Source organism: Phalacrocorax aristotelis, chromosome 3 (assembly GCF_949628215.1).
Source record: "Phalacrocorax aristotelis chromosome 3, bGulAri2.1, whole genome shotgun sequence".
NCBI lineage: Eukaryota > Metazoa > Chordata > Aves > Suliformes > Phalacrocoracidae > Phalacrocorax > Phalacrocorax aristotelis.
The window spans coordinates 29,956,567-29,984,209 of record NC_134278.1 but is presented as its reverse complement, the minus strand read 5'-3'; the positions used below and the strand labels follow the sequence as shown (position 1 = coordinate 29,984,209).

The 27,643-nt window shown below is 36.4% G+C and overlaps 1 protein-coding gene across 1 annotated transcript in view; it reads left to right on the top strand.

Annotated features, from left to right (window-relative positions):
* Nucleotides 1-27,643, top strand: part of EYS (eyes shut homolog) — a 944,860-nt gene that overhangs the window by 663,769 nt on the left and 253,448 nt on the right. The window contains exon 35 of the mRNA XM_075087034.1: nucleotides 9,669-9,781. Coding sequence (XP_074943135.1) covers nucleotides 9,669-9,781 — 113 coding nt within the window. The remainder of the gene's footprint in view (nucleotides 1-9,668; nucleotides 9,782-27,643) is intronic.

Below are 27,643 nucleotides of genomic sequence, written 5' to 3'. Positions count from 1 at the left end.
AACATCTAGCTGAAAGACAGTGCAGACAACAGTGCGTAGTAACCTGTCAGTTGTCTCATCAAAAATTGATAAAGGTTTTAAATATTTACTCACTGGTAGAGTTCATTGGTTTTGGAACACAAAAATTTGTCTTGTCGTACTAAAGAGAATTAAATGCATCTTGGAAGTACATGGATTAATTACCTTCTTCACACATGGTTAATGTTTCTATGTGATCTGTCTACTGTAGGTACACTTCTGGTCACTTAAACACACGTGACTAATATCTTGGTGGCCTTGGAATGCATGCGTGCTCCTAAACACCTTGTTATCCATCAGGCAGCTCTCCTTTTTACTATGTTCCTAACACTGCAAACCACTGTAATACCAGTTCTCACCTGGTTCTGATAGCTTATATATGCCACACTGTTAGACTTAGGATTCTCTGAATTATCTTGGGGAATTGAAGACATTTGTTGAAAGGCGTAGTGTGCTAGCTGATGTATTCCTTACATCTTGTGTGAGGAATACTGTGTTTAGTATTTAGCTACCGTGAGACCCCTCTTGTCTTAAAACAAGCTGAACTAGAAAAATAAAATTGCTTATTTACAGTATACAAAAACAGACAATCCAGTTAGAGATGTTTATAAAAGATGCACAGGCATGATAAAAGCAAGCACAAAATAATAAAAATTTATGAAGAAATTTTCTTCTTGTCTCTCCCTTCTTCAGCTCAGGTTTTTTGACTTTCTTAGAACTCTGACAAAATGAACCCTTTCTGAATACCATATATGTCAGGTTTAATCGACCAAAGGAAAGCCTGTTTTGTTGGAACATTTTAGCCATTTTTTCCTTCTGAAGTCCTCCAGGTGTTCCAGATAAATACAGTCATTGTCCCTGAAACATATGTATTTCTTCCTTATGCAGGGGATAGTCTGACCACCATATTAGTATTAATTTCTTTGATATGCAGATGTCTCTATTTCAGATAAGGTGTTCTCTCTTTTAATTCAGACAGAAGATGTACAACTGCTTGCTTCAACCCCTCCCTTTTTTGTAACTCAACATTTAAGATTCAGTAAGAAGTGTTTCACACTGAATCTTATTTTAGAGATCATAGAGACCCATGGGTATAATTAAATCCATCAGTACATAAACACATACTTGACACAAACGTCTCTTGGGTCAAATGTTTGTACGTCTGAGCTATTGGTTATTGACTGGACAAGAATCAGACCTACAGAAGTGGACTGGCTTTGACTAAAAACTAGTTCAGGATGATGGACTTCAAACATCTTTCTTCTAATGTCCTGTATTATATTGGTGTAGCCCAGTGTTCAATATGTTTAACTTCAGCATCACTCTGAAAAGCAAAAGTGCAGGGAGATGAGTTCCACAGTTAGTTCAAGGAGTCTGTACTAGATAAGAAACATAAGTCTGTTTTCCAAATTTCATTCTACATGTTCTAGTCATCTCAGGCCAAAATATTTTCCAGCTTGTACATGGGCAAGGTATAGTACCACATTAACAGGAGAAAATAAAAAAAGATAAATTACAGAACTTACTAAGAATTGCAACAGCAAACACAGTTAAGTAAATCATGCTTTATGCTTATAAGCATAAACACTGAAATTGTTTACAGAAAGGCCAGACATTGCTAGCCATAAAACTTAGGGAGTTCCTTCCTTACTTCAGAGTCTTCGTATCACTTCTGAAATGCAACATTGCACTTGCTTAACTGCAAGGGAAGAGCAAGTTTAAAAGATAAGGATCTTGGACAAGGACAAACTTTCATAAAAATGGAAAGGGAATTTCCAAGTACCCTTGAATCTTTCAGACTTACTGATTTTAATTAAACCTTTGTGGCTTAATGAAGCATTCTGAGCCAGAACAAACTGGCAGAATCATGGGAAACTGACAGTGAAACACACACAAGTTTTACCCTGCCAGTCAATTTAGGTGAGGACATGATGCAAGAGGAATGTCAATGTCCGTTATATGGTGAGCTGGCTCCATCAGAGTCTGAGACTGGGCAGATGACCAGTCTTGTTCCCGCTGTAAAGCACAGCAATCCAGAAGGTGTTTTACCTATACTGGTCTGCTTACAGATCCAGTGCGAGGGTATAGTCTCAGTTATTTGCCCTACAGCACAGGAGACTGGAAGGACTCCTGACTTTTTGTTTTCCCATAGCGGGAGAACTACCAGGATAGCAAGTTTTGCAATATCTCATTTGAGTTGCTAGAACAAATCTGAAATGAAGAGCAGAAATGTAAACCCATAGCACCCTAGACAGTTTGGGGAATTTTTTTCCCCCTCCTCTGTCTATTTCATTATGCTTTACCAATTTTGTTTCATGAAACTCTTGTGGTAGGGTTCAATATCCATGGCAGATATGATAAATGCAGATTCAGGATAATCACAATAAATTCTTTAAAAATTTCAGTAGAAGCAGCTACATGAAAAAATAATCCTGATTTAACTTGCTTCTTAGCCCTTCTTTAGTTGTGTTAGAATAACTGAATTAAAATGATTTTTTGAATGTTTGGTTCAGAATCACAGTTTCAGTGTAAAATCATCTATTATATTAACATATAAATTAAATGAAACCTGGATATTACGTGTCAGTTTATACAGTATTTCATTTCATGACCAGCACTGGTCAGGATGTAGGAGAGGTTTCAGTTCCTTTGTGTTTCATCCACTTTATTTTACGTATGGCAGCATGTAGGCAATTTTGTCAGTACACCTTCCCATTTTTCCTTCCTATTTCTGTACTAGTACTAGTAAAGAACCTGAAACAATATTCCTTCTCCTGTATTTTAAGTCTTTTCTGTGATTACTTTTGCTTTTGGAACCAGTACCACTTTTCATTTTCCTACACATTTTGGAAGGTCATTAAACTCTAATAAAAATTGGTTTATACTATCTTATCTAACAATAAAAATACATGTGGATTAAAATTGAACTGAGTAGGAAAAGTATTAAAAATAGTAAATATTAGAAAGTGCAGTAACAAACAGCATAGTTACATCAAACCCCACCATCATCACTGTCTACTTCAGCAACACTTGTCAAAGAAAGGTGCATTCCTCTCTAGTTAGTGGCTATACAAATTAACCAGAATAACATTGTCCATTTTGCTTGAACTACTGGAGTTCAAATGCACAAGGTTTAATTTTTATTAACTGGTGTTTAAAAAGTTTAAACCAGCAAGAACAAAGGTGTTAACTTTTTTTGGTCAAGGTGATTTCTGAATGACTAATGTTGCTTTTTAACAAATCCCTGAAAATTTGGTGGCTTGAAGAGACTGGAGAAAATACATATCCTACCTGTAGCATGTTGCCTTGAATGCAGGCAATCTTCAGTGATAACTAAATGGCATACAAAGGCGGAATAAGGTCCTGTTGGATTAAGCATGTTCTGTTTGCCTTGGTGCTAATTTGATAGTCTGTATAGGTTTATTTTGTGCTGTATTTAAATAAATATCTAACCCAGGAACATGGGTTGTAAAATGACATTTCTTAAAGAACAAATTCTTTTTTAGGGGGAAGGAAAAACATCAACACACTCCCAAGGAATTTAGGCTTTTTAAAAAAGGAGATTATTTTTGGTTTTCTGGTGTTGTCTGGTATTGAAGTTCAGTTGCAGTAGGTTTCAAGCAGGCTAAAACTGAGATGGTTAGTCAAATTTATCACTCTGACCAATCTGAAGAGAATACAGAGTTAAGAGTAGAACTTGCTTAATTTCAGAATTCATTATGACCATTGTGTATGATTCTAATCACTAGCAAGAAGCAGAACTGGAGTAGAGAAACTTATCTCATTTTTATCTTATTTTTATCTTGGAGTTATGAATTAATTTCCAAACTGGTCATCATGTTGTTAGTAAACATAAATAAAAATGTTATTAGAGTATTCAAAAATGTGTATGTGAGCCATTTTGTTTCTGTTTAAAATACTACTATTTGAAAAGGTCACAGTCTTTTAGGGAGAGTTCTACAAGTCAGATTCCAAAATCAGGCATATTTCACAGGAATTTATAGTGAGAATTTTTAAGATATATAAAAGCTATCTTGAGTGGAGAGAAATGAGGAAAGATTGTCATATGCTTTGTTTACTTTTGAGTTAATGATACTTTTTTAGTAAATGCTGTGTTCATAAACTAAACTTTCATTATATTATTTATCAATCTATACTGAAATAAGAGCATGCAAGCTCATTTCACTAGGAACTCTGTTCTAGGTTAATTCTACCTAACAGCAGCTGTAATTTGAGCTAGTCAGTGAGGGATGTTCATAAATGGTTTGACATATATGTGTGAACTTTTCCTACCAGGTAAGTATCTGTACTCATTTTTGTCAAGTATAAAGGGCATTTAAAGAGCATAGTGACTATATGCCAAACATATCTGCACAGTTTCTGAATAGTTAATTGTATTAAATTAAATTTCTGGTGTTGCTATGACCCTGACATTTTCATGTAATTTAAATATTACAGTTTGTCAGCATATTTTGGGGTTGTCCTATGCAGGTAGGGGAGTTGGACTTGATGATCCTTGCAGGTCCCTTCCAACTCAGGACATTCTGTGATTCTCTGATTCTATATTAATGTATTTTTGTAAATGGAAGGAAACCAAACTACATGTGAAGTCTACACTTTAATAGTCTGCTAAGCACAAACAGGTGTCTATTCTCAAAAATAGCAGAATAAAAGCTGCTTACTTTTGATTATTTCTATCAATAGCCCTCATTCCTAAATACGTCTAATAAGGCATTATTTTTTTGTATGGATAGCATAGCACTCCAAAGGTAAGTAACTGTTTGACCAAAGTGTTTATGATGTAGTTATGATTACAAAACAAATTATTTAATATTACGTCAGAGGAACACATTGCATTCAAAATGTACACATATCAATGTAGGAGAGTTGATTAGGATCGCAATCGGTATGTTTGTCTTGGGGGGGAAGTAAACCATGTTGATAAAATATTCACAGATAAGAGTGCTTGGGGAAATACGCAGATAAACGTTTATCCCCAAACCAAGCGATTAATTTGCTGTTCAGCATGCAAAATGGATCATAGGTTGCCATAGTGAATTTTCCCTATACCAACCTGACATTCAGAGTCTTGAATGAATTTAACCAGGCACAGTAGCTGCTGTAAATGTTAAAACTGTATTGTACCTGACCTTTGTGTTTATTGGTTCCTTTTGTTTCCTGTTTTTTGTTTGTTTGTTTTTACAAACCCAAGAATGAGGGCTTTTGTTGAAAAATATACATGGTGTGACTGGAACAATCATAATTAAGCTTTAGTGAAACTTCAGAAGAGGTTAAGGGAGAGAAGAAGCAGCAGAGCTCTAACAAGTTGATTTATGCAGCCAATATTAGAACACTGTTCAATTTTTCATTTTTTTTAGGCAATGTTACGGGTCCCATGTCATTTCCAACTCAGAATTCTGTAACTGTTTCTGTCCGTGTTCATATTAGATTTTCAACAGATCCTGCATCCTGTTAATTTGAAAATTCTTTTATTTTCTATTCATAAAAGGCAGGAAAAAATAATAGTAAGTATCTCTTATAAAAAGTAAAATGTGAAACTTAATAGGACAATACATTTTCAAAGATTACCTGGTATAATTTGTCATGATAACAGCAGACTGCTGAGTATAACACTTGGCAGTTCATTGCACTTACTTTCTTGCCAAAGTAACCGATAAAGGAATCATATGGAAGAGAGTCTTAGGTTGTCCATTATCCATATCAATAGTCTATGTCAGTCATCATGGTTTATCAAAAGATATTGTTCTTTTAATATCCAAAATGTAACTTCGAGAAGGGCGGTGTTCACATCCAGTCCTTGAATGAGGGTTTTGCTTCTTTCTTCGTTCCAGGATGCCTCAGCGCAATCCTCTAAAATGTGTTTGCTATACAGAGAGCCGACCTTTCATGTTCCAGCACCTGAACTTTACTGAGTTCAAATGCCACCTTAAACAGTTACATAACTTTCCATGATGTCGCATTGTAGTAAAATATCTGCTTTAAAGTCTTAACTGCCCTTAAGCCTTTGTTGCTAAGGAAATAAATTATGAACTGTTAATGAACTTCTTTGAGCCCTTCCCATGGGTTGGAAGGCCGGTTCATTTTGTTTATTGTGTGCGCATGGCACAGCGTGTTATGCTTCAGAGTGGTTGAACAGTGCAGAGGAAAGCATTTTGCCTTGTTTCAGCTGTGTCGTACTTGTGCAGCACATCCCTCTGCTGGGAGGGAGCGATATCTCTTTTCCTGAGAGAGCTGGGAGCATTTTATGTGAATTATAGAATCATAGAATGGTTTGGGTTGGAAGAGACTTTTAAAGGTCATCTAGTCCAACCCCCCTACTGTGGGCAGGGACATCTTCAACTAGATTATGTTGCTCAGAGCCCCGTCCAGCCTGACCTTGAATGTGTCCAGGGATGGGGCATCTACCACCTCTCTGGGCAACGTGGGAGCCCCACACAGAAAGCCTGTGGGAGGAAAGGAACCTGGGGCAGTCCTGAGAGGAACAGGGTGCTTACTTAAAGCTTGGAGGTGACTCTTAGCCATCTTGTAGAAGTGATGGCAAAAAGTAAATTTTCCTTGGGACCCAGAAGCAACTGTGCTCATCTGGAACACCAAACGTTTTTGACAGCAAAGTCACTAAACTTTTAAAAAATCAAGACTAGAGGAAAAGACCCTTCCTGCAAAGACAGAGGGAGGTGGGAGATTTATCTATCTCACCTAGCACATCAGAAATCTTCTAAATGGTTGCCACATTCTAATTTAGTAATCTGTGTTCTAGTAAAGCCTAGTTTTAAAATCTTTCAGTCTTTCAAGATCTCATTTCCTTTAATGAAAAGAGCAGGTGGCTTTGCCTCAAGGCTCTGCACACAGCAAGAAGCCATCACAATACGAAACATGTTTTGCTGGCTGGTAAGGAAGAAGGGAAATATACAGGCTAGAGACCATCATTCTTTTTGTGACCTTTAATGATTAGAAAAGACATGAGGAAGACTATTTTGGATAAATCTCTTCCCATTAATTTGACCAATTTTTGACCCCGTTTAGATTTATACTGTCCACAACACCCTATGTCAGAGTTCCACAGCCTAATTTTGAGTGGTACGAAAAGTATGCCCTTTAGCTTGCTTTCATCTTCACAGTAATTTATGTAATTTCATGTCCTTTTGATCCTGTATTGCGAGAAACTGAAAACTCTCTGTTCGTCTGTGCACTACTCTGTTCTACCTCTCCTTGGTAGTGGGTTTTCCTGAATAAAGAATCCTAGTCTATATAGTCAGTCTCTCTTCAGGAACTCTTATATGTATTATCATCTTTACATACGTTATGGTTTTTCCATGCTGTGAAATTTTTGCATATTGTGAATTTTGTTTTTGTTATCATGAGTAATGCAGGAAATGTTGAGCTACTTGTTAATACGCTGAAGAGCCCAGACCCTAATACAGGCCGCTGAGGGAATTTCTAGGGGCTTCTGTATTGAGAAAGCTCACTATTTATTCCCATTTCTTCTGCTTCTACTTTAACCATTCTCGTCATTTATTGAAGGCCTTCCTTGTAATCCCAGGGTGACAGAGTTACTTCAGAATCTTTTAGCACAGAAACTTGTTAAAAGCCTTTTGGAAATGAAAGGCTATATGCCAAGGCATCCTTTTTCACATATTCAATGTTCCTCCTGTGAGTTATGATTTCCCTTTTCAGAAACCATCACAACTATTCCCCAGTACGCTACGTTCATCTATTTTTCGGTTAATTCTGTTCTTTAATGTAGTTCTTAATGGTTTATCTGAAATGGAACCGGGACTTACTGATCCATAGTTTGAGGTGTGCCCTTGCATTTCCTAGCCTTGTCCCCCTTTCCCAAATCATAAAAAGCAAATTAACCCAAACCAATCCAAACCCCCCACCAAACAAATCCAAACCTTCAAAATCCATGTCTACATGTCTAAGATGTAATTTTAAGTGATGACCACAGTAATTTCCTTTAGGATTTCTGGGGAAACATTATTTGGTCTTTCTTTTTTTTTTTTTTTTTTTTTTTTTTTTTTTTTGCTACGGTTCACTTTGTTAATTTATTTTAAAACGTTTTCCAGTAATAATTGAATTTGAGATCTCTGATGTATCCCTACTAAAAAGCAGTTCTGGCACAGGAACCTCCTAGAGCTCCTCTACATTAAATTTTGATTTGGAGAGTTCATTTACATTTCCTGCTAGAGCCTTATCTCTGAACATTCCTTTTATACTTTGATGGTCTATTGGCCCTACAGCCTTTCTGGCAGCCTTACTGCTCCTGTTGGGTTTTTAAAAGCATTTACTGCTCACCATTACACTTTTAGCAAATTGTTCCTCAAGATCTTTTTATTTTTCTTTACCTGGACTGCTTTATTGGATTTTTTCACAGCCAACGTTTATATAACTTCCTATTTTCCTTCATTTGGACATGATTTCAACTTTTAAAGGATGTCTTTTAGCCATTATAAACATTTTGTACCTTGCTATTTAAGCATTCCAGATTTTGAGGGTCTCTAAAGCCTTTTTTTCCTAGTAGTTTATTTACATTTTATGTGAACCTCTGATAGTTTGTTTTAAGTATTCATCTGCATGTGCTTTACCCTTTGAGGTAGTCCTTTGAATTTCCTTTTAAAAATCCCTTTGTTTTTAGGTAGCCCTCCTGTATGAAATTATGACCTCAATGACTTCTTGTTGTTGTTTCTGCAGGTATCTAAACCTGACTTCACGGTCAGTGTTAGGAACAGGTCCTCTGCAGTGTTAGGGACCAAGCCAAGACTTGTTTTTCCTCCTGTGGGCTTATGACCAGCAGCCATTTTGTGCCTCAGGTCATGCCCTCTTCCACTCTTCTGGTGTTTTCTTCCTGACTAGTCTCCCAAGGCCCCATTCGAATGTGTGAATGACTTTCATCTTCATGGACAGTCCGAGCAGTTCTTTTTTCCTATTTTGGTGTGATATTTATTACATAAACTATAGAGTTTTACCTGTTATGTGTCCCCAAGGACAGGTACATGTGATCTGGTGTGACCAGGAACCTGTCCCAGTCCAGTGGTCCAGTTCATAAAGATTCAGTGGCAACATTTTGGGTGGTTTGTTTATATAACATCTCAACATATTGTGTCAGTGTTACTTGTTTAGATGGTAAGATATGCATAACAGTTTATTGTTCCAAGTTTTTTCAGTGCATCTACAAGTGAATCTCATTTCTAGTAGGTCCTTAGGCATCTTTGAAACATGATTAGTGGTACTAGATATCTTTTCAGCAGGGAAGTAGTAAACTTAAAATTAGACTTTTCAAGGCTTCCATGTTTGCCATTCCCCATAACCTGTGTTCATCTATAAAAAGTAAATGCCTAATTAAAGTTAAAGAAGTCCAGTTTTGCTGGTGTCTCACTATACCTATGGTGCTGCCTCTATGTCCAAAACTCTGAGTTTATTTTTCATTCAGTACTGCTTATCTTGCTGTGATTTCCTTTCACATTTATTTAAAAAAATACATAATTTCATTAGAGAAAAATGGAGACCAGGAGGGTTCTTTAGGAGTAGGGTTAAACTATTTTACAAATCTTTTGCAGAAACTTAATTATTTTTAAAACTGATCACAACGGCAACAAACAAAAGAACTGTGTACTTTTTCTCCTCTGTAGATACCTGGACCTGTCTACAATTTCACTGGTTGTATACAAGTCACAGAAATCAATAAAGTGGGACCTTTCAACTTCTCTAATGCTGTGGGAAGAAATAATGTTGACAATTGCAGGTAAACTACCCTCTGTGCCTTTTCAATACAGAGGAAACTGTTTGTGATGATTTTGCTTTCTTCCTTAAATAGGGTGACCATTTTAGATAATTTCAACAATGGTTACCAAAAAAAAAAATTATATAGCTGGATATTGTGCTTTCTTTTATGCTTCTGAAGCCTTTTCTTTATGTAAGATGTTTTTTTGCAGAGTAGTTCAATTAAGCTTGACAGCTTATATAGAGTGAGTTTTCACACAAGAATGCTGAAACACAGTGTACTAAGCAAGATAATCCACAACAAAATACAGGAGTGGGAAGCAGGCTGATGTGCTGGTTGTGTTTCTACTGATGGTTTTGGGATTTCCATTAATCTTGTAATAAATACTGATGATTTCCTGCTACGCTTACTGTGTATGAGATTGTGAAAAATGCTGGAAAGCATTGTTTCTGAATACATAAAAAGGCCCACTTGGTTTCATTTTTGCATATTCACATGGCTGTTGGTCATGCATTGACTGAAATAAAAGGCTATACACAGACAATGGTGTAGATCAGGATTCAATTCTGGCATATAAAATGTTTGAACATGGAAAAGTGGAAAACGAAAGTAGACATGAATTGCATTTGTAGATCATGAAGTCTGTCAGAACAGAGTATGATTTTAGTCATAGGACATATGTCCTGCATCCCTGGAGAATTTTGCATAAGCCTTTTTTTATATGGCTTTATTTTTTTCCCTAAAATTTACAGAGTAGTTTAATTAATGTTTGTGCACATGATTAAACAGTATGTTAGATAGCTACTGGTAACTGACGAGATCATTAATTAAAGATCCATGAGATCTAGACTCTACTCACTTCTACCACTAGCCCCTTGTCATGGTTTCACCCCAGCCAGCAACCAAGCACCACACAGCCACTCACTCACTCCTCCTACGTCAGTGAGATGGGGGAGAGAATCAGAAGAGTAAAAGTGAGGAAACTCATGGGTTGAGATGAAGACAGTTTAATAGGTAAAGCAAAATCCACATGCACAAGCAAAGCAAAACAAGGAATTCATTCACTACTTCCCATGGGCAGGCAGGTGTTCAGCCGTCTCCAGGAAAGCAGGGCTCCATCACGTGTAACTGTTACTTGGGAAGACAGTATAATATGGCTATGAATTCTTACATACAGATTCTGCTTCCCAGAAAGTGTGTAGGAAGCACATCTGCCATTGCGTTTTTGCAAGACAGGCTTCTTGGGAAGGGACACTTGTTTTGAGAAGAAAGGAGAAAGTGCTTGAAGAAAGTTGCTTAAAAGGGCAATAATGGATTATATATGTTGCAAATATGAGTAGCTGCCGACTGCTAGAAAGCCTGGTGTACTTACATAGTGTTTGCAGAATTCGTATGGTTTTGTTGATGCAATATTGCTACAGTTGGAGCTGCCTGGCAGTAACGGAGTACTCTACAATGTGGCAGACAAAGCAATCCAATTTCTTCCTGAAAGAACATCCCTGTATTTATCATCCAGTGGCACTAAGTATTTCTGGTTTTGCTGTTGTAATTTTTCTTTAATTGATCTTCTACCTATCATCACCTGGGGTTAGATTTTTAATATTTTTGAATACCTCTGCTTTTGCATATTTAGCTGTACTCTAGTGGCGTTCAGTTACCCTGCCGGATTTTTTACTTCTTGGTGCCCCAGCAGCACGGATTACTTCATTATTGTGGTGTAGAAGGTCAGCCAAAGGGAGACATGCAGAAACTTCTTAAAGTGTATGGGCTTGTGAGTAAATTTTAAGGTTATGAATTTTTAATAGGTTTGAAATTTACTCAAATGTGTTCTGCCATTTTTTTAACTGGGTCTATTTGAATTTTAAAATACTAAAAGGATGAACTAATCTGTGCAAGGAATATAGAGAGCTTTCAAAAACAAATTTTAGATAGAGTTCATTAACCTTTTCAAAACTATTGGCACCACTACTTCAGGACAAGTCAGTACCTTTCATAGGATAGTATATACTCCACATTGCTAGTCTCAGAGATCAATGCAATTTAGGTTTTTGTTTAAAAATTTTTGAGAATTAAGAAATGTAAAAAATGAAGTAATAAGATTAATTTCACTGGCATAGGTGTATCACTATCTGCTGTCTAAAATGCCCTAGATATATAGAGCAAGAATGCTGTTCGTTCCTTTAGCATTCACATTTTGCAATGCAATTATACACTGCAAAGGAAGGAGAATAATTGTAACTTGGCAGAACTAAATGGGAGATGGGGACAATGTGGAAATTGCCTTTCATGTAATTTTGGAAGCAGGTACTAAATTATGCTTAAATTCAAGAGGGTGATTGGTAAAGGTAGCACTGGGCAATTGGATAAATCAAAGACCTTAAAACTTATAATAACCTTGATCATTCTGCAAGATGCAGGATTTCTGTGCATGCTCAGAAGCACTGAGGTTTCAGGTGTGAGGCCTTAACTCAGTTAATCTGTAAGGTCATGGCTCAGACCTTCTGCTAATCACATGCATCACTGTTTAAGCCTGGAGTTCATAGGTATGCTGCAACACATGATACCATGGGGATGAGAGAACAGCTAAGAGGGCTGTATTGTACTAACGGCTCATCAGAGCTTCCTGCCATAAGATGTAACCAAAGTGGAGTAGGACATGGAAGAATAACAGTATGGGCAGGAGAATTAATTTAAGCTTGACTCTCTGAGAGCAGATTTGCAGCCATCAAAGTCCTCTGAGCTATGCAGCTTCTGCTTTCAGGAAAGGTTATAATGGAATCCTGTCAATCAGTAAAGGTCAGCCTCCAATAAGTAGTTTTCTAGAACTACACTAGACTATATACTTATCTAAATCTTGTAAAAGTTTATGTTAAGATTGTTTAAACTATTCCTGTCTCAGAGCTATGAATATATAGGCAATTTTGAAAGCAGCTGTATGATGGCCAACAGTAGCAGAAGAGACAGTTGGAAATGATGGATATCTGATGAGATCTGTTAAGAAATGAAACCTTTTTTTATTTTTTTCTTCTCCTTCTGAAGCAAGTAAGATACTTGCAATATGTTAATGCAATATAAAGCTTCTCTAAGTGTTTCAGAAAAATGTTACTGGAATAGATTTGCAGGAAAAATGGCTACCACTTTCAGGTAGAGTACAGCTGGCAGATACGAATGAAGCTTTGAGTCCCAGTATTAAAAGCTGGTGTTTACTGTGGCTCGCTTCTGTTTTGGTGTCTGGGAACTAGACTGCTTTATATTCCTGTAAGAGTTTACTGCATGTAGTACATCACAAGGTTCCAACCACACACACACATATAAAATATATACATATACATACATATATGCATATACATATATCCATCCAAGCCATGATTTGTTAGTTTTTGAAGAAATTCCTTACTGGGAAACAGAAAAATACCGTTTCCTGTTTTCCTAAGAGAAGTCTTACTGATGAGTGCAAATGTACAAGGTTGATTTGCACTCACAGACAGGAGCTAATAAGCTGAGTTCTTAATTACTGCCCATTAGACAGATTTTTCGTTGATCTTTTTTTAATATTTTATTTTGCTGATAATTTATCTTAAGATCTCTTTTTCCAGGCTGAAACTGAGCTTCATTTCAGCGAATACTCTGCTATTTGCATTTAGGAAAGAGGCTCTTGAATGTGTATTACCCAAGTTCCATTCCATCAAGAGAACTGATGGGTTTCCTAATGCATGGCAATTTTCTCAGGAGCTTTGCAATACATTTTGGCAATCTCTACATGTTTTCAGTAAGCCCTCAGTTCCACTTTCCCCTCACTTATCCGCTTTCCAACAAGCTTTAAATCCCCTTCCTTATGTGTGAGTAGTCCCCTTTCCATTCTGTAGTTTTCTGTGATATTTTTACAAACATCCCAACAGACCCCTAACAGCTTTGTGAAGTTCAGTCTCCTGTGCAATTTCTCAGCATGTCTCTTCCTTTATGGAACTTCCTGCTTTTTAAGAATATTATAAACCATCACAGCTTGCAGCATCTAACACCAGGCGTCTGAGGTGCTTGATTTCTGTCCTTGGAATGAACTGCATACTTTGGAAAGTTGGGCCTGTTGAAAGTTATTTTTCAGCTGGTTATGAAAGTCAAACAGTTTACCATTCCACACCTGGTAAAGGAGAAATGCTTATAGTGGTGCGTACTGTACGTTAGAGTTCATCGTAAGACCCATACAAGACTCAGGTAAGGTTAAAGAATTTCTTCATATGAATCCACCTCAGCTGAAAAACTTAAATTCCATCAAATGCATAAGCTGGCTTACACCTGAAACGGAAATCACAGAATTCCAAACTTAAGCTCCTCTGTCTACTTACATCTTAGTTTGTGAATAAATGAAGGTCCTATGAGAAGCATTGAGCTTCTGTTATATGTGAAAGATAGATTATTCAGACTTTAAATTGTACTCGTACATCTTAGCATAGGTAGTTATGTTCATATTTTTTCGTTAACAGTTTGGAGTTCTGTGCTTAATTCTGAAACAGCCAAAAAAAAAAAAAAAAAAAAAAGAATATATAGTGCTCCTCGACACAGTAGAAGAAAATGGTTGAATGGACAATACTGACACTGCATAGTTTTATTTATTTAACAGGTTTTCTGTGTTTTCTGTGATTAACATAGAGATTGGACTAAATATTTCAGAAGTACAGAACTGAAGATAAAGCTTCAGAAATATCATTCATTTGTATTCACCACATATATGATGCTTGATATTACGTTAATAACAATTCTGTGCAATTCTAACGTAGAGATTGGTAACAAGCATTTGTTCTTTATGCATTTATTTTGTTACTTTTTTTCTTTCTCATCTGTGCTTTTGCTACCTGATAACCTTTTTTCTGTGTTTCTAATTGCCCCTTCCGCCTTTTCCAAGTGCCTGAGTTGCTTTTATAGACTTTCATCCTCTTTGCTTGATTTGCCCTTCTTGATTTCCCTCGTCTTTTACAACATTTGTTTGCAACTTTTTCTTTTCCTTTGTGAGTTTTGCTGTCCTGTGCAATTTCCTTTCTGTTCTGTGTGTGTACATGAATTCTGGGTATTTTTCTCTTACTTTTTCTTCCTTCTTTGGCATTCCTGTTCAGATGATGACTTTTCAGTGATACAGACTTCAATGGTGAAAAGGAAAGAAAAAAAAAAAGTGACAGATCTAATCTTTCCTACTGTTACATATCCTCAAAATCTCTGTAAATTGATATGTAAGCCTTTTGCTCAGCCTTTTGAAGTATTCTGTGAGAATTGTTTGTGATGGATATTAGACAAATCTGTATGTCAAATACATGCAGGTGAGATAATGTGTGTCTGTAAATATTACATGTCTCTCCCTATTTCTGGAAAAGGTTGCCTCTCATCAGCATACCAGGAAACTAGCACCAGTCTTTCTTGGGGGAGCTCTCTATTTCTAAAAGATTAACAATAATATTTGGTGATGCTTAACTTGACCTTACCTACCCTTCTGTAACTTTAGGTGTGTGTATTATACCAACAGAGGATTGTTTCTTAATTCTGTCAACAGAATTCAGTGGCAGTCACTGCCTCTTGGTTGTGTCTGTAATGAACAATTGTAATGAGATCTTGATTTCTGCTAGAATTGCCAGGTACCTGCACGGAAGCTAATAAGGCAGGACTTAAAGGATACGATGCATTATTTTCTTCTGGTTTTATCAAGGAGCCATTTGCAAGTATATATGTCAATGTATGCATGCCAATGCATAAGTCTGAGGCAGTGTGTTACTACAAATCAATAATATCTCAATTAAATATTTTGGAAAACACTGACACAGTTTCACAGAAAGGAAAATTTGTTATGAGTAAGACTCATTGGTTTTTTAATGAAATTTTCTTTCTACTACTGTTGATGTATACTTCATTATTTTATAATGTATTTTGTTGCATGCACTAAAGAAAAGGTTCCAGTGCTGGAGAAATGCTATTTTGCACTCATGTCACATCTTTGTATCTATTTTAGTGCAGTTATATAATATTGGATATCTCCAGTTAGTGGTGATTCTTACTCCATATGATTGCTAAATTTATTAATGGAATGCATAAAGCTTCTTCCACCCCAAATACTTAACCATTGCATATAAATTGATCCCCTTATGTATCAGTAAAATAAAGTGCTAAACTTTAATCAGAACACTCATAGCATAGAACTGAATTTGCTACATGAATACTTTAGGAAGGAGAAATATGTTTTAAAGACTTCTGTTACAACAAAAAAATCTGTATCTGCTTTGGCCTCTTTACATTGAGTCATAGATTCAAAGTCCCACAGACAACTGTTTAGTGTATGAAGTAACCGTATCCATTCACAGCACATTCTTAAAACATGGAAATGAGAGAGATTGCCTATCAGGTGCCTGTTCAGTAGATCACCACAAGCTCTTACATAGCAGATAAGACATTTAAGGATGTGACAGAGCTCAGAGGACCAGCATGGGGCAGTACGGAAATTCGGGGGCGGGGGGGGTGGCATTACAGTCTAAAGGACAATATGGTGAATTCTCTGTACTTGAAGCTTCTTCAGTGTCAAGAGTGATCAAAATTCGAAATGCCAAGATAGCTTAAAAGGCTTTTTGCAGTCTTCCAGCCTTTCTTACCTGGGGATTGTATGGTAATCTGATGGGTGGAGAGGGGTACAATTTCAGCTGTGTATTTTTAGATCCAGCCAATGAGGAGGATCCCCTATTTTTTGCTTTACACCAAAGATCATAGTTGCAGGAACCCTACAGATTGCCACATTTTGGGTTGCTCTCTAGGTTACCGACAGTGTTCGTTACCTTCTGCTAAATTGCTTTGAGTATTTATACTTCCCTAGAAATTCTGTCAGTGAAAGAGCTGTGGTTGAACATGTTAGCTTTTGAAATGTATAACCATGAAAAAATTTGCATCAAGAAAATACCTTTTTAAGATTTACAAGAAAGACTTCTTTTTTCATGAATGAATGTAACGTTTTCATTTCAGATTTCAGCACAGCTTCCCCTAAAAACAAAAAATATTTGAAACATGAAAATAGGTTTTTGCTAGAATTAAAAAAAAAAAAAAGGATTGGGTTGAGAACATCCCAACTTTCCTGAAAAACCAGAGCAGATTCACAAATTAAAAACTATATTTCAAGCCATTTTTCAAAGTTCTTAAAATTTCACTACATGTATTTTTCACAGGATTAATATCATGTGCCATAGCCATTGAAATACTCTGTGGAAACTTTACCTTAATGCTTAAGAAAAATTATCTTAGTGACACAAGACATCAAGTGGTATGGTTCAGTAGCTTCCTGAAATAATCGCTTGGGCTTCTAGCCAGACAGGTATGTGAATAATAAACCCCTATTCTTGTACTGTCTTAGAATAGAAAAAATAATCTCAGTTTTGTTCTGCCCATCTAAACCTTGCAGATGGGTGCATGGATGGTTTGACAGAATTCTGTTTCAAGAATATTTCCCTATACATCTGCTCTTAATTTTAATATGAGCAGTGGTTCAGAAAATCTGAATATATAACAGGAGGAATTATCTAAAACAATCTAATAGCAAAAGAAATTCTCTTGCATGCTTTCCTTATTGGACACAGTGACACTTAGCTTTAGTGCTAGCATTTGATGTCATTCCAATTACAGAAATCTAGAAATAAAGAAAAAAACATTTTGTTACATACTCACAAATAATTAAACTTTGGAGCAGGTTTCTATGACTTCCAAGTTACATGCAGAGAGTGCCTCGTAATGGAGATGTAGTTTCTCTTTTTATTATACCAGGCTGTATTGTGAATAGAGGCATATTAGATAGAATAAGTAAGAATGGGAGTCTTACTGAAAGGAATAATTAGCCTACTGGAAGCTTGAATCAGTATAATACTTTCTCTTTGACTTCTGTCACCTTTGAGATTCACTTTTGAATTTGAAGTAATAAGAAATCATAAGTGTTGCCTTCAACTGCTAACAGCCAGAATGTCAAGAAAAAGTTTGGAAGTTCAGTTATATTCTGTCTAGCAGCTCTCTGCTGGTGTCCATTCAGTGTCCTTCATTGTGTCAGTGAATAGACCACAGGACTTCATGACTTATAGAGTATTTGTGGGTTTGTAAAAATCTCATTTAACAAAGCTAGAAGTGAAACAATCAACAACATCATAAAACCTTGTGTGTTTTTATAGAAAATAAAATCCATCACAAATAATATTCCACTTTTTGAAAAATATTTTGAACATGTTTTATAACTAAAAAGGTGGTTTGATCTTGTTTTTGGCAGAGCACTTTTAATAACAACAGTCCATTTCAGATCTAAAACTTATTGAAGAATCCAAGTTTTAAAGCTAGATTTTTTTAAGTCCCTGATTCATATCCAAAAGGTGTCCATTGTAGTGATATGCATTGTGAACCTATAAATCATAATTTGACATATTAATATGCAATTAACTTCATATTAGGTGTTTGCAACAAAATTAAATTCCTCTAAAAGTGCACAAACATTGCAGGTTTAATTATTACAACAAAAGGAAAGGTTAAAAAAAGGAAATATGTAGTAACTTTTTTGAAATTAAGTTTGTATAAAACCTCATATCTGAAGTAGTTCTTTAAACTGGCCAATCCCCAAAGGAAGAACAATGTCCTGAAGAGTTATTTTTAGTTAATGTAGACAAGCAGCTCAATGTAAGCAAAATGATAAATGTGATTTCAGTGTGTCTGAACAAGAAAGTAGGGACACAATTTCATTTCAGTTTACACTATTGATTTTGATATTGGTTGTACAGTATTTAATTGTGTGCTAGTGTGCACTGGAGCAGTACCTAAAAAGTACAAAGGATGAAAAGTGTAATTAAAAAATCCTCACAGAAATTGGTGGGATTTTTAAAAAAGGTGTGCAGAAAGATACTTCAAGAATTCAGTCTCTTTGTCTCTTTGGTTTTTTGCTAAAATATGACTGAGGCAATTACAGTGTAAACAAAGATAACACATATGTTTAATGAGGAGAAGCACTGGACGCAGAGGAGGTTTCTTTAGCTCAGCAGAGACCAGCACATTAGAACCAATGGCCGAAAGCTGTAACCAGAACATCTGAATTGGTAATAAACCAAAACAGTTTTAACAGTAATGATGATTATAATTGGTACAAGCTACCAATGGAAGTGGTGGCTTCTTCATTTGTTGCTGTGTTAAAATTAGACCACATGTCTTTCTAGAAAGGATTCTCCAGAAAGCCATAACTTATTAGGCTTAGTACAGTTGTAACTGCAGGAAATATGAAGATCTGAGATGAACAGAAGAAATGAAACTCTGATGTAAGCTGGATTAAAAAAGAAGAAAGGAACTGTGTGCATAAAGGAAATAAAGAATAAATAAGTAGTACTGAATGTAAAGTAGATGATACAGACATGGTTGCATGTCTATCGTATGTTGCTAAGTGATAAATTGTCATACATTCTTATTATCAGGAAATCTCTGCATCTTAGATGCCATCATTCTTAGGTCCTAAAATAGAAAATATTGAATAAACTGATAAAATATACAATTATTTCTTAAAATATATTATTATTTCTTAATGTAATACATTCTTAGTTAAATGTGTCTGTGAATCAGATAGTATGTGTATTGGCTGATTAATATATAAACAAGTTATTATCAACAGACAATAAATGGGCTTCTCTGGGGAGCTGCTAAGGAAAATTTTATTTTCTACAGGGGATGGGGATTGTTTGTTTAAGACTGTAATGTTAAGTAATACAATAGTAGAAAGATGTATCATCCTTCAAGGGACCTTGGCTGTAAAGTTAAGAAAAGTGTTACCTCTACAACTACTTGATTGCAGCAGAAAAACAAATATATTTACCAGTAAAAGAAACATTAATTCATCTCCAAAATTCATACAAATATTTTACAATTACTTAATTTCTCAAAACCTAAATTGATTATAAATAGTTTATGTGTTTTTTCTGTATCTGTAACCTGCAGGACTGTTAAATCGTATCCTGTCTGACTCTTGCTCTGCAGTACTGTAGATAAACAGTGCATCAGTGCCCCCTGCAGCCTTGAAACACTAGTATAACATTTTAAAAAAAAAATGCTGCTGATCTTTGTTGAAGTAACTATTCAGAACAAGAACAGCTTTAAATCCTGTTGTATCCTTTCCTTTTTTCTCCTTGCTTCTTTAAAAGTGAAATCACAGCTCTCGGGTAAAGAGAATATGCTTTGGCAATTTAACCTAAAAATCAAGACAGATTTTTGTATGTGTGAGAATAAAGAAATCTTTTTTTTTTTTTTCCTTCAAAAAAACTGGCATATGAAAAGCAGAAACCAGAGCAGAAGCAATTCAGAATATATGTGTATGCTTCAACATGAATAGTTACAAACGAAAGTCTGGCTCTCAGAAGATCAAATTCTGTAATGTGTAGAATGTTCACAGTATACAGGAATCACTGCTTTATCTGTGCAAAACCGCAGTAGGTATTCATGTATATATTTGACAATTCACTCAAAATCAGACATACAATATAAAGAGAAGTTTGAAATTTGTGTTGTCTTCAGCTCCTACTCACATCTTTCTCAAGTCATTGGTAAATTTCTAGAAACAATAATAGTTATGGGTTTGAGGATTTCTTTTGAAGCTCTGAAGTTTAAAGGAAGCAGTGGTTGGTCATAAAGACAGTAGAAATCTTAAGTCATCTACATGTAGGATGTATGTACAAAAGGAAGGATTTCAGCTCATAAGACCCTGAGATGTTAAAATTACAAGCAGTGTCAAAAAGAGGACATGGCCATAAATGAACTTCAAAAAACCACCTGTCTCTATGCTGTGCAAGAACTTGTTGAGATATACATGCTCCAGACCAGCTTTCCGAAGCCAGATTTCCCCATTTTTCCTCTCTCCACCCGCTCTAAAATTAAGAGGTACATAGGAGGTGAAGGTGCTCCACCACTAGTATTCATACAAGGTCCTAGTTGACATAAAAGTGTGAGTTGGCATTTTTTAACCATCAAAAAAAATTCCTTCTTTAATTAACAAGAGGTAATATGAAATTTTTACATCTGTAAGGAGCAAAGCTGAAGGCCAAATGACATTAGCCAATTGAAAATGTAGTAATTTATTAGAACTAACTGCCTAACATGTTTCACTGATGTTATAAAATTGAGTAAGTATTGTATGAAAATGAAGGGAAGTGATTAGATCTCTTCAGTTTCTGGGCACTAAACACAAGTGTGACATCAATAACTGCCTTCCAGCATTTACCAATTATAGAATCCATTTCATAAACCAGAAGATCTAAAATATTATCGACTGAATTAAAGTATATGAAAGAAATTCACCAGTTCCAAACTCTTAAGTGGCAAGATGGTTCTAGTGGCAAGTGAGTTTAATTTTATTTAGAGTAAATATTTTTTCCTCAAGAATAAATTTCTAATATAAACAGAGTAAGGTAAGTGCTTTAATTTGGCAATATGGCCATATAATTAAGCCTTTGTCAGGTTTTCATTATATTTGACTAATTGAAGAAACTTATTATTTTTTACTAAAAAAGGTATATTTGTATCTCCTAAGCCCTGCTAAGCCCTTTGCAATGGGCAAAGCACAATCTACTTGCCATGGCTGCATTTTCATCATTTAAATCAAAAGGTTAGGTATTTTGAATCTTGACTGCTGAATGAGTTGTCTAAATTTGTCATAAAAAAACCAAGAAAGTAAATTAAAAAAAAAGAAAGTAAAAAGGTAAACACAGCAAAGTAATCTCTTGTATCTTTTAACCTTCTGATTGTCTTCAGATGATAGCTTTCATAAAAGCCTTCTTTTGTTGATGTGATGAGGATTTGGCTGATATCCTTAAATCTGACCCTGTTAAATTGCTAATATCGATATTTAAATATAGGTGCCCCTCATGACTTAAAGTTACTGATGAAAGAACCGCAGAGAAATATAGTGCAATTTGAAGGTAACAATGAGAAGTATTCGCTCATTCTGCCATTGAGAATATTGTCCCAGGTTTGCCTCAGGTTCCTCTTTGTCTCTTGCTTTGAAACTTGTTTTGTAGTTGGAAAGATCAATGACTTCTGTCAATAACCAGGTACTTAAACCTCCAATGACACGGCATTTGGGTTCAGGTAGTGTTTAAGATAACCAAATGCTGCTAGGATCAATAGATGCAAAATATCAGCTTACACTCAGACAGGTTGGCCACCTGTTAATTTCAAAACAACCTACTTTTCATTTAATATGTTCGCTGCCTGCCTGTGACCTTGTTATGTCACAGTATTTGGGCTGATAAGAAGGTCAGAGGGTATGAATAATCCATTTTTAGCATTATTCTGTTAAGAAACCACTGTCATGTTTTAACACCAGCTGGCAACTAAGGACCACCCAACCACTCACTCACTCCCACCCTGCAGTGGGATGGGGGAGAGAATCAGAAGAGTAAAAGTGAGAAAACTCATGGGTTGAGATAAAACAGTTTAGCACGTCACACAAACAAGGAATTCATTCACTACTTCCCATGGGCAGGCAGGTGTTCAGCCATCTCCGGGAAAGCAGGGCCCCATCACCTCTAATAGTTACTTTGGAAGACACACACTGTCACTCCAAATGGCCTCCCTTTCTCCTCGTCCCCCAGCTTTATATGCTGAGCATGACACCATATGGGTGTGGAATATCCCTTTGGTCAGCTGGGCTCAGCTGTCCCAGCTGTGTCCGCTCCCAGCTCCTTGTGCAGCCCCAGCCTGCTCGCTGGTGGGGTGGGGTGAGAAGCAGAAAAGGCCTTGACTTTGTCTAAACACTGCTCAGCAACAGCTGAAACATCTCTGTATTATCAACACTGTTTTAAGCACAAGTTCAAAATATAGACTACTATGAATAAAATTAACTCTGTTGCAGCCTAAACCAGCACAGTCATCCAGATAAAGAAAAGGGAGCTTCTTAAGTTTTCCTAGTCCTAACCAAAATTGAATAGTTTAGTGCAGGACAGTGGTACATTGTTCTTCTGCGACATTTGCTTGATTCCTGTGCAAAGACACACATCTGCTGACAAGGCACCTGGAGTTTCCTCTCATTTCTTTTTTGTGAGCTGTTACGCTTTTCTTCGAGTTGTTCACACTAATAACAAAAATTCTCAGCTGCAGTCTTGATAGTGTTGCCTGTTACTAGCTTTCCATGTTTTAAGATTTTGCTAAACCAGGGTCACATTCTTTTGCTAATATTAATGTCATGTCCATGTCTTCATTGCAAACTTAAATTGCTTAAAGATTTAGAAAGATGGCTTTAGGTTGTAACAGGGTAAAGTAAGCTCTATCCTGTGCTGTAAAGGTAGGCAATTCATAGGGAATGCTTTCAGCAAATATTTTGAATACCTAAAAATGTTTTGGGATGTTTTTCAGTTATATAACCAAAACATGCATGATTTCAAGTGTGACATAGTGAGTAGAATGAAGTAGGAATTTGTCCTCATTCATCAGAGTTAAGTTGTTCAGTTCCATCTGTAGTCAGTGGAGAAAGGTGTTCACCTGTCTTACTACGGGGTATTCTGGAGATTCCTCTCTCTGCGTATAGATCATCTGCAGAGAGAACCAAGGTGATCAGCTCAGGCAGGTTTCCAAACTCTTAGGCAGATAATGTTTGACAAAGTGAATTCTGTCCTAAGAGTTTTATTGGCAGACGAAATTTCTTCAAATATTTAGGAGCGAAAAGGCTACTTCGGGTGGCATTTTGATGTCTTGGAGAATTTAGAATTGAAAAGAGATTGAACATGAGGTCATAATATTGAACATGTTAATTACTTTGTTATTGATTGTTCTGTTGCTGCTGTCATTGTCATTGTTACACTATTTGTTCACTCTCAAGTAAAATGAGAGTGCTCACTACAAAAACATATTGTGGTCAAAATTCAAATAGTTTTCCAACTGCATGAAAAAGAATATTCCATATTCCAGCATTTAACAACTTTCCTTTAGGAAAATCCCATTAATAAGAACATAACTTTGTTTAGTGTACCCTTACAGTCATTTCATGCTAATATGAGAAACAGAGAAAAGACATCTACCAGCATTGCCTCTTACACTAGGAGACTCTAAAAGATGATACTGCTTTAGGAAAAAAGAAATTATTAAACTGTAAACAAGAGCAGGCAGCAGATAATTGCACGTAACCATACACACACACACGAATATCCAAAATTGAACTTCTGAATCCTCAAACAGAAGCCTCCTACTTGATAGCTGCAATCAGTATGAGGTGGTTGTAAATTTTTGATAATGTTTGGACCAAAGAAAAGTAGCACATCCTGAAACCGCCAATTAATAGAAAGACATGAGATAAAAGCACCATTTAGGAGGCTGATCTCACATTGTGCTTCTGTACAGAGAGACTGTTTTGAGTGGGAAAAATGGGTGCTGGGGTTCTTGAGAGAAAAGTGAGTGCTGAAAAATAAGAGCTCCTGAAAACAAGATGTGGTCTTGGACAAAAGAAGGGGGCCATGAAAGAAGGAGGTGAACATCCTGGCTGAGGAAAAGATTCTGGAAGTGGCGAAGGTACTGAAGATTAGAAAGATGCATGGAGATGAATATCAGGGGATGCACAGGGACCGTGGCTGGTAACCAGTTACTACAGTAAAGAACATTTACTATGAGCAGTGGCTCAGTGTGAATCAACATGACTTTCCACCTGATTTTCCCAGACCAGTAACAACTTCCCTCTTGGGAAGGAAAGTGGAGACCTAACAAATATAATGGGGCATGGGGTGGAGTGAGAGCATGAGGGAGTGTGTGAGATAATCAAGCAGGGTAAAAGCTCTGATCTTATTGGTTCTTAAGTAAATCCCAGTACTCAGATCCACTATGGGCTGTTGTTTACTCTCTCATCTGTGACACACGCTTTATTGGCTATAAAGTCATTTTTCCCTCATAAAAAAAAAATGTCCATAAAGACCTATTATTTTAGTTCCTCATCTGTTACCTTGTAAAATACTATTTAGGAAGTTTTCAGCAGTGTATATTTTTACTCTATCTCTTAATATCACAGAGATTTTTTGACCTATCATATTAACAACATTCTTCTTTATGCACTCAATGAGAATGCAGTAATATTTTAATTAAATGCGAGATTACTGATGAATAAATGATGTTTGTGTTTATGCATGCCAGCCATTCTCCAGCATTAAGATATAATTAGAAATTAAGTCTGGAAGAAAGACTAGATAATACATAACAGTACTCTGCATTTTTAACTCTTCCTGTACTGATGAGTTCTACTTATCTGTCTCGCTTGCAGGCCAGCTCTCATGGTAATTTCAGTAGTGTGTGATATACAGTGCCTTTTTATATCCCCATTTCTCTCCAGTCCCAGAGTCTTTGAATAGCAAAATGCTCTCTATCCAGCAATCTTAATTAATGTTTATAAAGCAATGTAGGCCTCCCCTACATTGCATGCAGGCAAGAACTATCTTCAGTACACTGGGAAACAAATGCAAAAAAATATTAAGGACTCTGTCTGTAATAATTATTTAGATGCTTAAACTATTCTTATGTGAGGCACCTAAAACCAAAGTATGTACTTTCAAAACTGCCTTTTATCTGTAATGTAATCAGGGTGCATTGAAGGTCCAGTCTGCCAAAGTGTGTGTTTCCATGCATTTCTGTAAGAACTTTGAATCTCTTGAGAGTCCCCCTCACTCCAGTTAGGGTCTGAGAATGCCTCTACTCATCCTTCAAAAGTGTACCTCACAGAGGGCAAGATCTACTAGGCATGCCCAGAAGAAATTGAGATGAGACTGTACAAGACATACCCAATGGTGCTACACATCTGCTTTCCCTTTTTAGTCTTCACATCAATGGTAAGAGCACTGTTCTGGTTTATCAGATACTTGACTTCAGTTGTGTCCACAACTTGTTGGAATTACTTGCCAGTCTGCTACCAGAAGTGCTGTAAGAACTCCCCAGACCAGACCCTTGGTCTGTCTGTCCTGCGTGGAACAAGCATTCATTGGGTTGAGTGGTGAAATGAAATGTGTTTACATATGGTTCCCCATCCCTTGGGTTAGAATATTCATCAGAGTACAGACTTGGATTTTTCTACTGTATCCACCTCTCGAAGGACTTTGTTTTCCTTCTTGGCAAGGCAAGGCTCTAACCATCTGGAGAATCTGCACTGTGGGCAAACACCAAAGGTTTGGCTACTACAGTACTGAGAGTTACAATGCAGAAGTCTTGCCTGAGATTAATTATTACTCAGGAAATCAGCTGCATGTTCAGGATCTAGAAGTGATTCTCCTTTGTCCCCCACAGACACATTGTGCAATAATATTCCATAGGTAGATCTTCCATTTTGGAGTCTAAATTATGGATGATAACACTGAGGTGGAAGAATGTCTTTAGCCCTTGAAGCTAGACAGAAGCTTTGGTAAACAATAGTGACTCTATTCTGGAATTGTGGTATTTTTATTTTTTTTTTTTAGGTAGCTTTCACGGCATCTCTGTTACAGGACCTTAAGTTACCCACTACAATTAACTCAGCCATTTAGGACAGAGATGGAATGGTTACATTCTAACCATGCGGAGGCATTTCAGAAGGACAAGTACAGTGCCATGTTAGAAAAATAATATTTCTGATCTACTGAGAGAATCTTCAAGTAGGGAATGAAAGTATATTTCCCATTCAAAACCACTAGTTTCAAGAAACAAAAGTAGCTGCATAAATCAACAAAAAGATGCAGTACTCGGGCATTTCAAGTGCTGTTTTTCTAAACAGCAGCTAAAATGAAACTGGGAAGAGGTTTTCTAACTGTGACTATTGACTAAATGTAAAACAGAAAGCTAAAGTTTAGACAGATTTGAGATCTACTTAAACTTCAGAAAGTTTATGATCTGCGCATTGGGCCACTCAGTGCTCAGTAGTTCTGATTGTTCTCCTTTTCTTGAGTTTAATGTGTGGATGATAGGAAGTTGAGGGGCTTAAATGGGAGGATGGGGAACGCTATGAAACAGCAAAACCAAGCCAAAGTAAAGATCAGTGTGAACAATTGAGAGATTCAGTGCTCGCTCACTTCTGCAAGTAAGCCAAGTGATAAGAGGACTAGAGTTGGTACAGAAATTCAGTTCTAGTACAACCATTATTTGTCATGTCCTAAACTTAGGGACTAAGAGGGATTTTTTCAAATATCATCTAGAGAAGATTCATCTAAGGGAGACTTGCTTTAATGTCTTGTTTAGGAAGGCTTTTGCTAATACACTTTCACCATAAAGTTGTTGCTGCAAATCCTGTGTCACATTAACGTATTTATCAGTTCAAAGTCTATAGAACCTACATGCTTTAAAGCAAACAGAACAGGAATGTACCTCTTTGTACATGTACTTCCTTCTTTCTCTTTCATTTCTCTTTCCATACCTTACATTTCTTCCCACATCTGGCACTGCTATGCATCCTGGACTTTTTCTTTGGATTTGTAAACCGAGCTTTCATAAACTTCATATCTGTTAATTGCATTCTCACATCCTCGGCTGCATTGTATATCGAATATATTATTTGCATTGCTAAGAGTTTGCACCATTAAATGAGATGCTGTGTGTGCAAAAGCAGTTGCAAATTATGTTATACCAACTGCGAATTTTTAAATGGAAAGCTGAAACTACAGTATCACTGAGTTCTGCTACCAAATGTTGTGCTTAGTAGGAGGGAGAAGCTGGGCTCATAGCCTGGAACGTATATTGAGAATTGCATTTTTTAAAGAGATATGCCTGATCATAAGTCATCTCTATTAGGAAAACAGTCACCTGATTCTTCCAAATCAAACAAAGACTGGGATGGGTGAGGAAATAAGATTCAGATACAAACTGCCGAACAAAAATAATCCCTCTCTGGTAATCTCTTGAATTGTTTTCTCAATTACT